The following is a 16,259-nucleotide window of genomic DNA, read 5'->3' on the forward strand; positions in this document are numbered from 1 at the left end:
GGCAGAATTCTCCAGGGTAATGGAGAGGTATGTATGATGTCCCACCCCAGCCCCTTCACTCAGGCACATACCTTTGCAACATACGGATAATGTTTCTGCAGAATCCTTGTCAACAACCTAGAACAAAAATTTTTTTAAAAATCTGATTAGGTGGTTTGAGAGTGGTTTCATTCAACTTAAGACACAGAAGGGCAAGGTGACTGAAATAGATCAAAAAATCTTTAAAAATGTGGGATGCAGAGTAGGTTAAATATTTAGTAGAAGGTGTGAACGCCCCAGTCACTGCCCATTTCATCAGGGAAAAATGACAGCAGACACCGAGGCATCGTGAAGCAGGAAGAGGATGTTATGCAGCTGTAAGAAGAGAACTCAAATGTTTTTTCCCCCATTTTAAAAAGCCGTTTCTGCCTGTCCTAAGGGAAGGGAGGAATTATTGGCAGAAAGACTCCTTAACTTGCTTCCCAGCTTGACTCAGGGCTGACGTCTCCCAGCTCCAACCCCCTGTCCAGGTTCCCATGGAAAAGCCTTTCCAAGTGTGAAATGTTTCCTGCTTGCAGGTCAGTCTGAGGAATGGGTTCACCTCAGGGCCTGGTGGCACCTCGGCGTTCCCAGGCTTACCTTTCCTCGAGTCCTGTGAAACTGTTCCCAACGATGACCATCTTGGAAAGGGCATCTATGGACCAGTTCCTCCACAGAAGGTTGTTGTAGAGCGCCGTCCCACAGTGGAGCATGTAAAAGACGGTGGGCTCGCCGTACACACTCCGTTTTCCTTCCTGGGGTACAACGTGCACAGGTGTAAACACACTTCTTACAACAAGGTGAGGGAGAGGGATGGGCAGAGTGATAATGAGCTGTGAGTTGTCACCACCAAAAAATGAATGTAATTCTGTGTGGTGCTGAAGGATGTGTTAGCTCGCTTGCAATCATCTTACAAAAAAATGCATCAAATCAACTGGTGCACGTTCAACTTACACGTTACACGTCACTACAGGTCAGTGTAGCTGGACAAATGATGAGCTGAGGGGAAGGCGAACTGAAGCATCAAATGGAAACACTACTACACTCTCTTGTGGAACAGTTACATAAGTAGTGCATGTGAACTCTATAGGATTATACGGGACTACAAGTCAAGAAGTCATGAAGTCCAGAAAGCACTCGCGTTTACTTAACAAATGCGTGTCCCATGAACGCAGAAGGCTCTGGACTAATGAAGGGACAGCTTGGGTCCGTGACAGCAGGGCAGGAGGGACAGCAGAGGTCACTGTCCCTCAGGTACTTGTGTTTTCCTGAGTCACTTTCTGCAGATCCCTATTGTAACTCAGTCCTTTTCAAACGTGCCCTGGGGGTCCAGTCACTGCCTCTGAAGAACCTCTGCTCTATGTCATCTCTGCCACCTCTCCGGTGGGAACAAGCCCCCTGGCCCTTGCTGTCTGGCGCCGGGGACCCTAGGCCTCTCTTCTCTCCCTGCAGCTTCCCCAGCCCATGACACACTGGCCGTGGTTCCTGAGCAGCGGCTCCGCCCAGGCTGCCTGCAGTCCTGGCTCTCAGCAAACTCCTGGGAGACCTTCAAATCCCAGCTCAGACCCAGGAAGCCTTCCTGGACCCCCGGAAGAGCACAGGTGTCCTCCGTCTCAGTTCCCAGGCGTGGCTCTGCTCGCTGTCCACTCGTCATGCGCCTGTTCACAGCCACGTGCCCTGCAGTGGCGGAGAGCAGCACCCACCGCCCTCGGGCTCCCCAGAGCTCCCTGCCTCGCACAGAGCAGGCACTCAGAGCTCGGGATGACCTGAGCTGAACCGCAGTGTTTTAGGACCCCGCCAACATCAGAGACTGACTCTCCTCTCAGCTGGGCCTAATTTTCATGTTTCATAATAAGCAATGAGATGGCGGTTTCAGAACCGAGAGGAACAAAATGATTCTGTGATCCCCAAGACAATGCCTGACTAAATGTAGGGGTACCTGCGTGGATTCGCTCCAGCCCTTGGCTTGTGCAATGATGTTTTTTCCAGAGGTCTCAGATATCTGAATCCCAGCCTTTTTAGGGGGTGCAGGGTAGGCCAAGGACTTAGCCGTAACCCTCAGCCAGGTGCTATGCGTGTGACTGGTCTACGGCCTCCCTCCCCCAGGACAGGGCACGTTCCAACTGGAAGGACCTCGTTTGAGGTGTGGAGACTGTGCCCTCTATTCTGCAGCAACAGTAAATACCAACTAAGCATAAAACTGGGACACAATTCTTAACGAGAATTTTGCAAACCTAACGTGTTTGTGCCATTGTGTGATTTTTTTCTTCTGACAGGCACAACATAGGTCCAAATGGGGTAACAGACCAGCCACACACGGACGCCCTGGGGAGGAGGCACCGCTAGTCACAGAGCCTGGCGCCCCGGGACAGGGCCCGGGGTCCGCTTGGTGAGCAGCTGCCCAGCCCTCCCTGCTCCCTCTCTTAAACCACGTACCTCGTTCTCACTGAGAACAACCACACCAAGGGTGCTAAGAACCGCAATTTCCAGCTGGCTAAACAGAGGGTCATACACCCAGCAGTGACTTCTGGGGATCTGCAGAGGGCAAATGAGTGGCTTAGTCAACATCTGTGTGCACAAGACCAAGGAAGGAGACAATAAAGAAGGATACCAAAATTTACCTGGCACTTTTCCAGAAAGAGAAGCAAAAATGCGAGCTGGTTTCTAGCTATGATGCAGGTGGCGAAGTTCCCAACGCCGTAACACACACACTTCAAACGGCAGGATCCTGTGACTGGGGTCTCTTCTGGGACGGAGCCAGGGGCCACATCTGACTCACCTGGTGATGAGTCGAGATGCAGGTTTCCAAGGGCTTCTGAAAGAGGCCCCACAGGGGCCTTCAGCTGTTCCAGATATTTCCTAAGACACCTGTTGATGGTTTCTGAAAGAGCAGGCCCAGTACAGTCAGAGGGCACGCTCTGACCCTGAGAACCAAATCCTCCATGGACCCAGGGAGAAGAGGAGCAGGCTTGAAAAGGCTTCAGCTCCTCAGAGAAAAGGGCTGCTGGCCTCGCTCCCAAACGTGCCTGGGACATGCTGCCACACCCACCCAGAACTGATGGCTGTCCGCTCCCTGGCTGCCCACAGCCCACAGCTGAAAAGAATGTTTCAAGCAAAAATCAGGTTTCATTCACGGGCACGGTTTCCATCTAACGCTCATTGTCAACTCATTCTAATTTAATAAGAGGCAACGAGGTAAATGCAAGTGATGGTCTGAAATACCTACTTTTTTTTACAATAAAAAAGAATAGAGGAGCAGAGCTCTCAGAATGACACTATAAATAACCGGGAATAAGAATATTTAATGTGTAAAAAACTAAAAGAAAAAAAGGTAGGCTGGGGCTTCTAGACAGTAATGAAAAATACTCTGTCTAAAGCCTTTCACAGAGTGGTGAGTTCTCTTGTCTCTCCTCTTGTACTGAATTTAGCAGAACAAATCTGTACGTAGAACAAAACAAAAAGCAAACAGCCCTATATTCCCATAATAAGATACCAGTTTTGACTTATCAGCAAAGGTACCTTTAAATAAGACCCAGGCTAGGAAAGGTTGCACGAAAAGCTGGCTCTTTTCATCCATGCTGGTCAAAGAATCAGTAAAAGCTTTTTTTGGAAAACAACTTGACAGTGGATATCAAGTTGATCACTTCCACCTCTGGGAATATATACTAAGAAGATTACCCTAAATTTGGTAAAAGCTTTATGCATAAGGGTGCTCATTGAAAATTTATGTATATTGGGAATTCCCTGGTGGTCCAGTAGTTAAGACTGCACTTCCACCGCAGGGGGCAGGGGTTTGATCCCTGGTTGGGGAACTGAGATCCCACATGCTGCATGGTGCGGCTAAAAAAATTCTTTTAATTAAAAACATTTTTAAGTTTTGATTACTGTTTAAAAAAAAATTATGTACAATAAATTTTAAAAAAACAACAAAAAAGGAAACTAAGTGTCCCTCAATAAAAATTACAACTATGGTACGTTCACATTGTGTATTAATATTTATGTTGCCACAGATTATGTTTAGGAAGAGAGTATAACAGCAGGGGGTGGGGTCTACAATGTAAAGTCAAGGGGAAGAGCAGGATAAATATAAATTTCAACAACACTGATAATGACAACTAACAGTTACTGCCTCCTGTGCAGCAGGCACACACTGTCGTAAGCACTTTACTGAATGCCTCATTTAATATTCAAAATTACACTACAGGATATGCACATTTTCACGTCCATTCCACAGATAAAGAAACTGAGGACCAGAGTTAAGTGCCAAAAGACACACAGTTGTAAGGGGGAAGTCAGAATTAGAACCCAGCATGCACACCACTCTGTGAAGCAAAACATCATCCAATGAGAGCTGGATTCCTTGCTTTGCCCACATCCAGGCCCTCCTCCCACCCTGACCGCCTCCAGCCTGAGCCAGATGGTACCCACCTAGTGCTGAACTCCAGAAATCAGAGATAAGCAGGTCCTCCCTGTTGAGAAAAAATGGCGTGGTCATCTCTCATCCCTTTCAGGGCTGCCCTAACAGGGACCTTCCTCCTGGCTGGGATGTGAGGATGGTGGAGCACCCTCAGACACAGAGTCCACCTGTGAGACTGAAGGAGGGTACCAGGTGAATATGGCCAGAGCAGAGCTGCTGGGGCTCAGAGATGGCAGGAGAGAGGGCTTCCTGGAGGAGGCCCCCGACCCCTGGGGACATGTTGGTCTGGGTCTTGGCACACAGGTGCAGCTCCACAATTGGTGGTTAGATGCAGAGATTGAGCCTCTCTGAACTTTAGTTTCCTCATCTCTAAAATAGGGATAAGAACCGTACCCATCACAAAGGGTTACGGTAGGAGTGAAATGGGTTAACACTCAACACAGTGCCTTGTACAGAGCAGGTACTCAATAAACGGCCTTTGTTATTACAAATAATTCCAAGGTGAAAGTAAAAGAAGGGACAAAACCAAGTGTCTAGGCTTTCTTTAAAGTCAACTGTTTTCCACAAACCAGAGCAAAACACAGTCAATAATTAATTTAAATGAAATGAATGAATTCTCCAATCAAAAGACATAGAGTTGGTAAATGGATTAAAACACAGGACCCATACCTACAAGAGAATCATTTCTGACATAAGGACACACAGACTGAAAATGAAGGACTAGGAAAAGATATTCCATGCAAACATAAACCAAAAGAAAGCGGGAGAGCTATACTTCTATTAGACAAGATAGACTTTAAAACAGAGACATACCAAAATTTATGGGACGCAGCAAAAGCTATTCTAAGAAGGATGTTCATAGTGATAAGTGGCTTCCTCAAGAAACAAGAAAAGCCTTGGGACTCCCCTGGTGGTGCAGTGATTAAGAATCCGCCTGCCAATGCAGGCAGGGGACACGGGTTCGAGCCCTGGTCTGGGAAGATCCCACATGCCACGGAGCAACTAAGCCCGTGTGCCACAACTACTGAGCCTGCGCTCTAGAGCCCACGAGCCACAACTACTGAAGCCCGCGCACCTAGAGCCTGTGCTCTGCAACAAGAGAAGCCACTGCAATGAGAAGCCCGCGCACCACAATGAAGAGTAGCCCCCCCTCACATAGAGACCTAATGCAGCCAAAAATTAAATGAATAAATAAATACATTTATAAAAAAAAAAAGAATCCGCTTGCCAATGCAGGGGATACGGGTTCAAGCCCTGGTCCGGGAAGATCCCACGTGCCGCGGAGCAACTAAGCCTGTGTGCCACAACTACTGAGCCCATGTGCCACAACTACTGAGCCCATGCGACACAACTACTGAAGCCCACATGCATAGAGCCCATGCTTCGCAGCAAGAGAAGCCACCGCAATGAGAAGCCTGCACACCACAACGAAGAGTAGCCCCCGCTGTCTGCAACTAGAGAAAGCCCGCGCGCAGCAACAAAGACCCAGTTCAGCCAAAAATAAATAAATGAAATAAATTTATATTAAAAAAAAGATCAGAGCAGAAATGAAGGAAATAAAGACTAAAAAGACAATAGAGAAGATCAATAAAACTAAGAGCTGGTTTTTTTTTTTTTTTTTGCGGTACGTGGGCCTCTCACTGTTGTGGCCTCTCCCGTTGCGGAGCACAGGCTCCGGATGCACAGGCTCAGTGGCCATGGCTCATGGGCCTAGCCGCTCCACAGCATGTGGGATCTTCCCAGACCGGGGCACGAACCCGTGTCCCCTGCATCAGCAGGTGGACCCTCAACCACTGCGCCACCAGGGAAGCCCAAGAGCTGGTTCTTTGAAAAGATAAAAATTGACATACCGTTAGCTAGACTAACCAAGAAAAAAAAAAAAACAGGGCTGGTCCAGGAAGATCGTGAAAGAGGAGACATAACAACTGATACCATAGAAATGAAAGAGAAGACATATAACAACTGATACCATAGAAATATAAAAGATCATAAAGACCACTCGGAACAATTACATGCCAACAAACTGGACGACCCAGAAGAAATGGATAAATTCCTAGAAATATATAACCTTCCAAGACTGAATCATGAAGAAATAGAAAACCTGAACAGACTGATTACTAGTAAGGAGGTTGAATCAGTAATCAAAAAACTCCCGAGCTTCCCTGGTGGCGCAGTGGTTGAGAGTCCACCTGCCGATGCAGGGGACACGGGTTTGTGCCCCGGTCCGGGAGGATCCCACATGCCGCGGAGCGACTGGGCCCGTGGGCCGTGGCCGCTGGCCCTGCACGTCCGGAGCCTGTGCTCCGCAACGGGAGAGGCCACAGCAGTGAGAGGCCCGCGTACCACAAAAAAAAAAACAACAACAAAAAACTCCCAACAGGGCTTCCCTGGTGACGCAGTGGTTAAGAGTCCGCCGGCCGATGCAGGGGACACGGGTTCGTGCCCCGGTCCGGGAAGATCCCACATGCCGCGGAGCGGCTAGGCCCGTGAGCCATGGTCGCTGAGCCTGCACGTCCGGAGCCTGTGCTCTGCAATGGGAGAGGCCACAACAGTGAGAGAGACCTGCGTACCGCTAAAAAAAAAAAAACTCCCAACAAACAAATGTCCAGGACCAAATAGCTTCACTGGTGAATTCTACCAAATATTCAAAGAAGAATTAATACTGATCTTTCTCAAACTCTTCCAAAAATAGAGGAGGAGGGAACACTTCCAAACTCATTTTATAAGGCTAGCATAACCCTAGCAAAACCAGACAAGGATGCCATAAGGAAAGGAAATTACAGGCCAATACCCCTGACGAACATAGATACAAAAATGCTCATCAAAAATATTAGCAAACCAGGGACTTCCCTGGTGGTCCAGTGATAGAGAATCCGCCTTACAATGCAGGGGACTCATTCCCTGGTCAAGGAACTAAGATCCCACGTGCCGTGGTGCAACTGGGCCCGTGCGCCACAACTACTGAACTGGCACACCTCAACTAGAGCCCGCGTGCTGCAAACTACAGAGCCCCTGTGCTTTGGAGCCCGCGAGCCACAACTAGAGAGACAAAACCCACACACAACGAAGGGCCTGCACACCACAACGAAAGGTCTTGCGTGCCTTAACGAAGATCCTGTGTGCCGCAACTAAGACCCAATGCAGCCAAAAAATAAATTAATAAATCTTTTAAAAAAACTAGCAAACCGAATTCAAAAATACATTAAAAGGATCATACACCATGATTAAGTGGGATCTAATATTCCAGGGATGCAAGGTTGGCTCAACATCTGCATATCAGTCAACATAATACATCACATTAACAAAATAAAGGATAAAAATCACATCTTATCAATAGGTGCAGAAAAAGCATTTGACAAAATTCAACCTCCATTTATGATAAACACTCTGAACAGAGCAGGTATAGAGGGAACATAACATAATAAAGGCCATATACACATGGCTTTTTCACTGGAGAGCAAGCCTTTGTTATGAAGAATGCTCTGGATGTATTTTAAATGGTTAGTTTTCCCCTCCCTCTGCCAGAGGCACCGGGTGATTTTTCTTGGCTCTTCACTGTAAGACCCTGGTTGGGTTCCTGCAGGTAAAGCCCAGGAAAGTTTGGGGGTGCCCCTAGGACTGCAGCCCCCAGAAGTCTCTCAGAGACTCTCACACTAGTCCTCACTCAGCTTCCAGGAATTCATCAAAATGATCATTTAAGTGTCCTCACCAGTTTAGGGCTCTAGTGGCTTCTGCTTCAGAAGTATGACACAGTGGGATAGCTTTCCCAATCAACAGGAGGACACTGAGAGCTGTTCAGAATTTGTGAAGTCTGATGCTTGCTCAATGGCAGCTTTGCTTCCTCTGAATGCTAAAAATGGCCTTGCCCTTCAAGAGAAACTAAATCTTTCAAAGCTGCATTGATTGCCCTTTATCTCCTTGTGTTTGCAGTCCTTGTACCTATCATCAGAACAGTGGCAGGAGATGAGTAAGCTAAAGGAGCATGTGTATAATGCATAAGCAGAGATTATGTCTCTGGGGGAAAAAAGTACATTTGGAACAGGAAATAAAAGGAGAAGTGAAACTACTGAATAATATCACTAATGATTTCAGGCTAAAAGATTGGGAACATTCTCAGACACTGAAAAATATCACTTTAATTCAAGGTCCTCCTGGACCCTCAGGTGAAAAAGGAGAGGTCCCACTAGAGGTGGTGGTCCACGAGGCATTCCAGGTCCAATAGGTCCACCAGGTCCTAAAGGTGACTGGAGACCAACTGGCTTTCCTGGAAGTTAAGGATTCCCAGGACCAATGGGGAAGACAGGGAGGCCAGTGCCCTTTTAAGATCAGGTGGGTTGGCAACTACTGAAGCCCGCGTGCCTAGAGGCCGTGCTCCACAACAAGAGAAGCCACTGCAATGAGAAGCCCGCGCACCGCAACGAAGAGTAGCCCCCGCTCGCCGCAACTAGGGAAAGCCCGCACGCAGCAATGAAGACCAAACACAGTACACACACAAAAAAAATACATCTACGTGAGGAATAATTCTCACAGAATATCTACTGAACGCTGGCAGAAGACCTCAGACTGCTAAAAGAGCAAGAAAATCTCCATGTAACCAGGTAGGACAAAAGGAAAAAAAAAAAAAAAAAAAGAAAGTGAGAAAGGAATCAGGACAGAACCTGTGCCCCTGGAAAGGAGCTGTGAATGAGGAAAGGTTTCTACACCCTGGGAAGCCCCCTCACCTGTCGGGAGATTGGCCAGGACAGACAGAGAGCTTCAGAGCCTTGGGGAGAACACAGCAGCTGGTTTGTGGCAGACAGAGGACTTCACAGACGGTCAGTGCCGTTGCCCTGCACTCCCCAGCCTGAGATGTGCATCCGGCACAGGCAAGGGCTGGGCGCGGGAACCTGGGCTTCAATCAGACCCTGAGAGAGGGCTGGGCGTGGCTGTGTGGAAAAAAGCTCGGGGCGGGGGCGTGAGGGGCTGGAATCTGTGTGACCACAACTGAGGGTGTATGCAGAGGAAGCCCAGACCACCTTAGAGGCCAGGTGACATTGTTTGGGGGGTGTGACAGGGGAGGGGCGGGACCCACCACTGTAGCCTTTTTCCCTGTGTGCGCGTTCGCAGAGGGCAGGACACTGCATGGGTTCCAGGGGCAGTCGTGAGCTGCCGCTGCCACCCACCCAGATGCCAGGAGCGGGTGAGAGCCGCCTCCGCTCCCACTGTGTGCTCGGGGGGTGCGCCTAAGCCAACACTGCCACCAAGAACCCCAGGACTGGGCATCAGCCACCACACATCTGCACACCCCTATCAAGGGGACAATGCCCAGCACACGCTGAAGAGAGAGGCGACAAGCATCCACACTAAAAGCAACCCTTGCAGCAAATACATTAACACCCACAAGCTACACAGGGACGCCTCCACATACAAATAGCCCTCTGAGACCACAGCAGACACTGCTTCTCCTAAACTCAGAGTAAGAGAAATGTAAGTAAAATGAAGAAGCAGAGGAACAGCTCCCAGTTAAAAGACCAAGAGAATTCCCCCGAAAGAACAATGAAACAGACCTCTTCAGTCTAATAGATACCTATTTCAAAAATGAGATAATGAAAATACTGAAGGAATTAAGAAAGGCTATTGACAGAAATATAGAGTACTGTAAAACTATAAAGAGGAACCAAGAAAAATTAGAAAACTCATTTACAGATAAGAAAGCTGACCGAAAGGCAATGAACAGCAGAACGAATAATGCAGAAGAACGAGTAAGTGACCTTGAAGACAGAATAATGGAAATCACCCAATCAGCACAACAGACAGAAAGCCAAATGAAAAAAAAAATGAAAGCAACATAAGAGACCTACAGGATAATATACAGCATGCATAACAGGGATTCCAGAAGGGGAAGAAAGAGACAAGGGGATCGAAAATGAATTCGAAGAAATTACGGCTGAAAACTTCCCAAACCTAAAGGAGGAAACAGGGGCTTCCCTGGTGGCGCAGTGGGTAAGAATCCGCCTGCCAATTCAGGGGACACGGGTTCAAGCCCTGGTCCAGGAAGATCCCACATGCCGTGGAGCAGCTAAGCCCATGCACCACAACTACTGAGCCTGCGCTCTAGAGCCTGCAAGCCACAGCTGCTGAGCCCACGTGCCATGACTACTAAGCCTGTGCCTAGAGCCCGTGCTCTGCAACAAGAGAAGCCGTGACAATGAGAAGCCCGTGCACCACAACTAGAGAAAGCCCACCCACACGCAGCAACGAAGACCCAACACAGCCAAAAATAAATAAATTAAATAAATAAATTTTAAAAAACAAAGAAGGAAACAGATATCCAGGTACAGGAAGCACAGAGGGTCCCGAACAAGATAAACCCAGACAGACCTACACCAAGACATATAATAAAAATGGAAAAAAGTTAAAGAGAAAGAGAGGATTCTAAAGGCAGCAAGAGAAAAACAAAGAGGTAATTACAAGGGAACACTACTATAAGGCTATCAGTCAATTTCTCTACATAAATGCTGCAGGCCAGAAGGAAGTGGCAAGATATATTCAAAGTCCTGAAAGGGAAAAATTTGCAACCTAGGATACTCCACCCAGCCAGATTATCATTTAGAACAGAAGGAGAGATACAGAATTTCTCAGACAAGCAAAAACTAAAAGAATACAGCAATACTAAACCTATCCTAAAGGAAACATTGAAAGGTCTTCCCTAAATAGAAAAGAAGTAAGAATATATAGGAAAGAAAAAAATCACAAAGGAAAAGTAAATCACTTAAATAAGCCAGTACACAGATTAAAAAAAAAAAAATCAAAAAATTTCTGTGACAGTGATGATAACCACAGTGAACAGCAAAAGGATGAACGTGAAGATGTAATAGAGGACATCAAAATCATAAAATGCGGGGAAGAAGAGTAAGAAAATGCTGATTTTTTTTCCTTAGAAAGTGTTTGAGCCTATATGAGTACCAGTCTAAGACAAGTAGATATAGGAAGGGGGTAACATACATGAAAAACAGGGTAACCACAAATCAAAAACATACAATAGATTCACAAAAACCAGAAAGAAGAGAACATAAACATAATACAAAAGAAAATCATCAAGCCATAAAAGGAAAAATGAAAAGGACAAAGAAGAAACATAAAATCAATGGGAAAACAAGGTTTAAAATGGCAATAAATACATATCTATCAATAATTATCTTAAATGTCAATGGACTAAATGCTCCAATCAAAAGACAGAGTGGCAGACTGGATTTTTTTAAAAAAAAGAGCCTATAATATGCTGCCTACAAGAGAGACCCACTTCAGGGCAAAGGACACACACAGGTTGAAAAGCAGAGGTTGCAATACTCATATCAGACAAAACAGACTTTAAATCAAAGGCCATAAAGAAAGATAAAGAAGGACACTATATAATGATAAAAGGATCAATACAAGAAAAGGATTTTAAAGTCATCAACATATATGCACCTAACATAGGTGCACCCAAATACATAAAACAAATACTAACAGACATAAAGGGAGAAACTGACAGTAATACAATAATAGTAGGAGACTTTAACACCTCACTCACGTCAATGGACAGATCTTCTACACAGAAAATCAAGGCAACAGAGATCCTGAACATAGAAAATGTTAGACTTAATTGATATTTTTAGGACATTACATCCAAAAAAACCCCAGAATACACATTCTTTTCAATTGCACATGGAACATTCTCTAGGATTCACCACATACTGGGGCACAAAACAAGCCTCAACAAATTTAACGGTGCAGAAATTATGTCAAGCATCTTTTCTGACCACAAAAGCATGAAACTGGAAATTAACCACAGAAAAAGAAATGAGAATAAAATGATTACATGGAGACGAAACAACATACTACTAAAAAACCAAGAGGTCAATGATGAAATCAAAGAAGAAATTTAAAAATACCTTGAGACAAATGAAAATGAAAATACAACCATACAAAATCTATGTGATGCAGCAAAAGCAGTTCTTAGAGGGAAGTTCATAGAGATACAGGCCTTCCTCAAAAAACAAGAAAAATCTCAAATAAACAACCTAACCTACAACCTAAAAGAATTATAAAAAGAACAAACAAAACCTAAAATCAGCAGAAGGAAGGAAATAATAAAGATCAGAGAGGAAATAAATAAAATAGAGATTAGAAAAACTCAGTAAAACCAAGAACTGGTTCTTTGAAAGGAAAAACAAGACTGACAAACCTCTGGCCAGGCTCAACAAGAAGAAAAGAGAGAGAACACAAATCAACAAAATAAGAAATGAAAAACAAGACATAACAACTGATACGGCAGAAATACAAAAAACCGTAAGGGAATACTATGAACAATTATATGCCGACAAATTCGACAACCTAAAGAAATGGATAAGTTTCCAGAAACATAGAGCCCACCAGAACTGAATCAAGAAGAAATAGATAATTTGAACAGACTGATCACTAGATGTGAAATAGAATCTGTAATTTTAAAACTCCCTACAAACAAAATCCAGGACCACATGGCTTCACAGGTGAATTCTACCAAACATACAAAGAAGAACTTATGCCAATCCTTCTCAAACTCTTCCAAAAAAAATGAAGAGGAGGGAAAACTCCCAAAGACATTTGATGAAGCCACCATCACTCTGATACCAAAACCAGACAAAGACACCACCAAAAAAAGAAAATGACAGACCAATATCTTTGATGAATATAGATGCAAAAATTCTCAACAAAATATTAGCAAACTGAATCCAACAACACATAAAAAAGATGGGCTTCACTGGTGGCGCAGTGGTTAAGAATCCGCCTGCCAAGGCAGGGGACATGGGTTCAAGCCCTGGTCTGGGAAGATCCCACATGCTGCAGAGCAACTAAGCCCGTGTGCCACAACTACTGAGCCTGTGCTTTAGAGCCTTCAAGCCACAACTACTGAGCCCACGAGCCACAACTACTGAAGCCCGCGTGCCGAGAGCCCGTGCTCTGCAACAAGAGAAGCCTCCGCAATGAGAAGCCCACGCACTGCAACGAAGAGTAGCTCCTGCTCGCCGCAACTAAAGAAAGCCTGCGCGCAGCAACAAAGACCCAACACAGCCAATAAATAAATAAATAAACAAATAAATAAAATTAGTTAATTAAAAAAAAGATCATACACCACAACCAAGTGAGGTTCATCCCAAGGTCACGAGGATGGTTCAACATATGCAAATCAATCAATGTGATACACCACATAAACAAAAAGAAAAGATAAAAACCACATGATCATCTCAATAAACACAGAAAAAGCATTTGACAAAATTCAATATCCATTCATGAAAAAAACTCTTACTAAAGTGGGTATGTATAGAGGGAACACATCTCAATATAATAAAAGCTAGTTATGACAAACCCCCAGTCAATATAATATTAAATGGTGAAAAGCTGAAAGCCTTCCAGCTAAAATCTGGAAGAAGACAAGGATGCCCACTCTCACCTTTTCTATTTAACACAGTATTGGAAGTCCTGGTCACAGGAATCAGACATGAAAAAGAAATAAAAGGTATCCAAATTGGAAAGGAAGAGGTAAAATTGTCATTATATGCAGATGATATGACACTATATATAGAAAACCCTAAAGACTCCATAGAAAAACTACGAGACCTGATAAATGAATTCAACAAGGTAGCAGGATACGTGATTAACATACAGAAATTGGCTGCATCTCTTTACACCAACAATGAAATTCAGAAAGGGAATGAAAAAAAAAAACACCTTTTAAAATCGCACCCCCAAAAATAAAATACTTAGGAATAAACCTGACCAAGGAGGTAAAAGACTTATACGCTAAGAACAATAAAACATTAATAAAGGAAACTGAAGATGACTCAAAGAAATGGAAAGATATCCCATGCTCTTGGATTGGAAGAATACTGCTAAAATGGCCATACTACCCAAAGCAATCTATAGATTTAATGCATCCCTATCAAATTACCCATGATATTTTTTCACAGAACTAGGGCAAATAATCCTGAAATTCATATGGAACCATAAAAGACCCAGAATTGCCACAGCAATCCTGAAGAAAAAGAACAAAGCAGAAGGCATAACCTTCCCAGAGTTCAGACAATACTGCAAAGTTACAGTAATCAAAACAGACCTACGGATCAATGGACCAGAATAAGGAACCCAGAAATAAACCCACATACCTACAGGCAACTAATATTTGACAAAGGAGGCAACAATATACAATTGGAAAAGGCAGTCTCTTCAGCAAATGGTGTTGGGAAAGTTGGACAGCCGCATGTAAATCAATGTAGTTAGAACACACCCTCTCACCATAAACAAAAATAAACTCAAAATGGCTTAAAGACTTAAATATAAGACATGACACCATAAAACTCCTAGAAAATATCACAGGCAAAACATTCTCTGACATAAATTGTACCAATGTTTTCTTAGGTCAGTCTGCCAAGACAACAGAAACAAAAGCAAAAATAAACAAATGGGACCTAATCAAACTTATAAGCTTTTGCACAGCAAAGGAGACGATAAACAAAATGAAAATACAACCTACAGAATGGGAGAAAATATTTGCAAATGATGCAACCAACAAGGTCTTAATTTCCAAAATATATAAGCAGCTCATACAACTCAACAACAAAAAACCAAACAACCCAATCAAAAAATGGGCAGAAGACCTAAAAAGACATTTCTCCAAAGAAGAAATACAGATGGCCAACAGGCACATGAAAAGATGCTCATCATTGCTAATTATTAAAGAAATGCAAATCAAAACTACAATGAGGTACCACCTCACAGTGGTCAGAATGGCCATCATTAAAAAGTCTACAAATAATAAATGCTGGAGAGGATGTGGAGAAAAGGCAACCCTCCTACACCGTGGGTGTGTTGGTGGTAAGTAAGTTGGTGCAGCCACTGTGGAAAACAGTATGGAGGTTCCTCAGAAAACTTAAAATATAATTACCATATGATCCAGCAATCCCACCCCTGGGCATATATCCGGACAAAACTCTAATTCAAAAAGATACATGTGGGGGCTTCCCCGGTGGCGCAGTGGTTAAGAGTGTGCCTGCCAATGCAGGGGACAAGGGTTCAAGCCCTGGTCCGGGAAGATCCCACATGCCATGGAGCAACTAAGCCCATGCACCACAACTACTGAGCCTGCGCACCACAACTACTGAAGCCTGCATGCCTAGAGCCCGTGCTCTGCAACAAGAGAAGCCACCACAATGAGAAGCCCGTGAACTGCAATGAAGAGTGGCCCCTGCTCTCCACAACCAGAGAAAAGCCCGTGTGCAGCAACGAAGACCCAACACAGCCAAAAATAAAATACATAAATTTACAAAAAACAAAACCAAAAAGATACACGCACCCCTATCTTCACAGCAGCACTGTGTACAATAGCCAAGACCTGGAAACAACCTAAATGTCCATCGACAGATGAATGGATAAAGAAGATGTGGTGCGTATATACAATGGAATACTCCTCAGCCATAAAAAAGAATGAAATAATGCCATTTGCAGCAACATGGATGCAACTAGAGATTATCATACTAAGTGGAGCAAGTCAGAAAGAGAAAGACAAATACCATATGATATCACTTATATGTGGAATCTAAAATATGACACAAATGAACCTACCTATAAAACAGAAACAGACGTATGGACATAGAGAACAGACTGGTGGTTGCCAAGGGGACGAGGGTTGGGAGAGGGCTGGAGTGGGAGGTTGGGGTTAGCAGATGTAAGCTTTTATATATAGAATGGATAAACACCAAGTTCCTACTGTATAGCACAGGGAACTATATTCAATATCTTATGATAAACCATAATGGAAAAGAATATT

The 16,259-nt window shown here is 44.4% G+C and overlaps 1 protein-coding gene across 1 annotated transcript in view; it reads right to left on the minus strand.

Annotated features, from left to right (window-relative positions):
* SRRD (SRR1 domain containing) overlaps positions 1–16,259 on the minus strand; it is a 20,978-nt gene that overhangs the window by 657 nt on the left and 4,062 nt on the right. The window contains exons 2-6 of the mRNA XM_027124439.1: positions 4,447–4,487; positions 2,640–2,899; positions 2,455–2,553; positions 619–773; positions 72–117 (exon numbers count right to left, since the gene is read on the minus strand). Coding sequence (XP_026980240.1) covers positions 72–117; positions 619–773; positions 2,455–2,553; positions 2,640–2,899; positions 4,447–4,487 — 601 coding nt within the window. The remainder of the gene's footprint in view (positions 1–71; positions 118–618; positions 774–2,454; positions 2,554–2,639; positions 2,900–4,446; positions 4,488–16,259) is intronic.

Source organism: Aethalodelphis obliquidens, unplaced genomic scaffold (genome assembly GCF_003676395.1).
Source record: "Aethalodelphis obliquidens isolate GAN/ISIS:26980383/991018 unplaced genomic scaffold, ASM367639v1 scaffold28, whole genome shotgun sequence".
NCBI classification, from domain to species: Eukaryota; Metazoa; Chordata; class Mammalia; order Artiodactyla; family Delphinidae; genus Aethalodelphis; species Aethalodelphis obliquidens.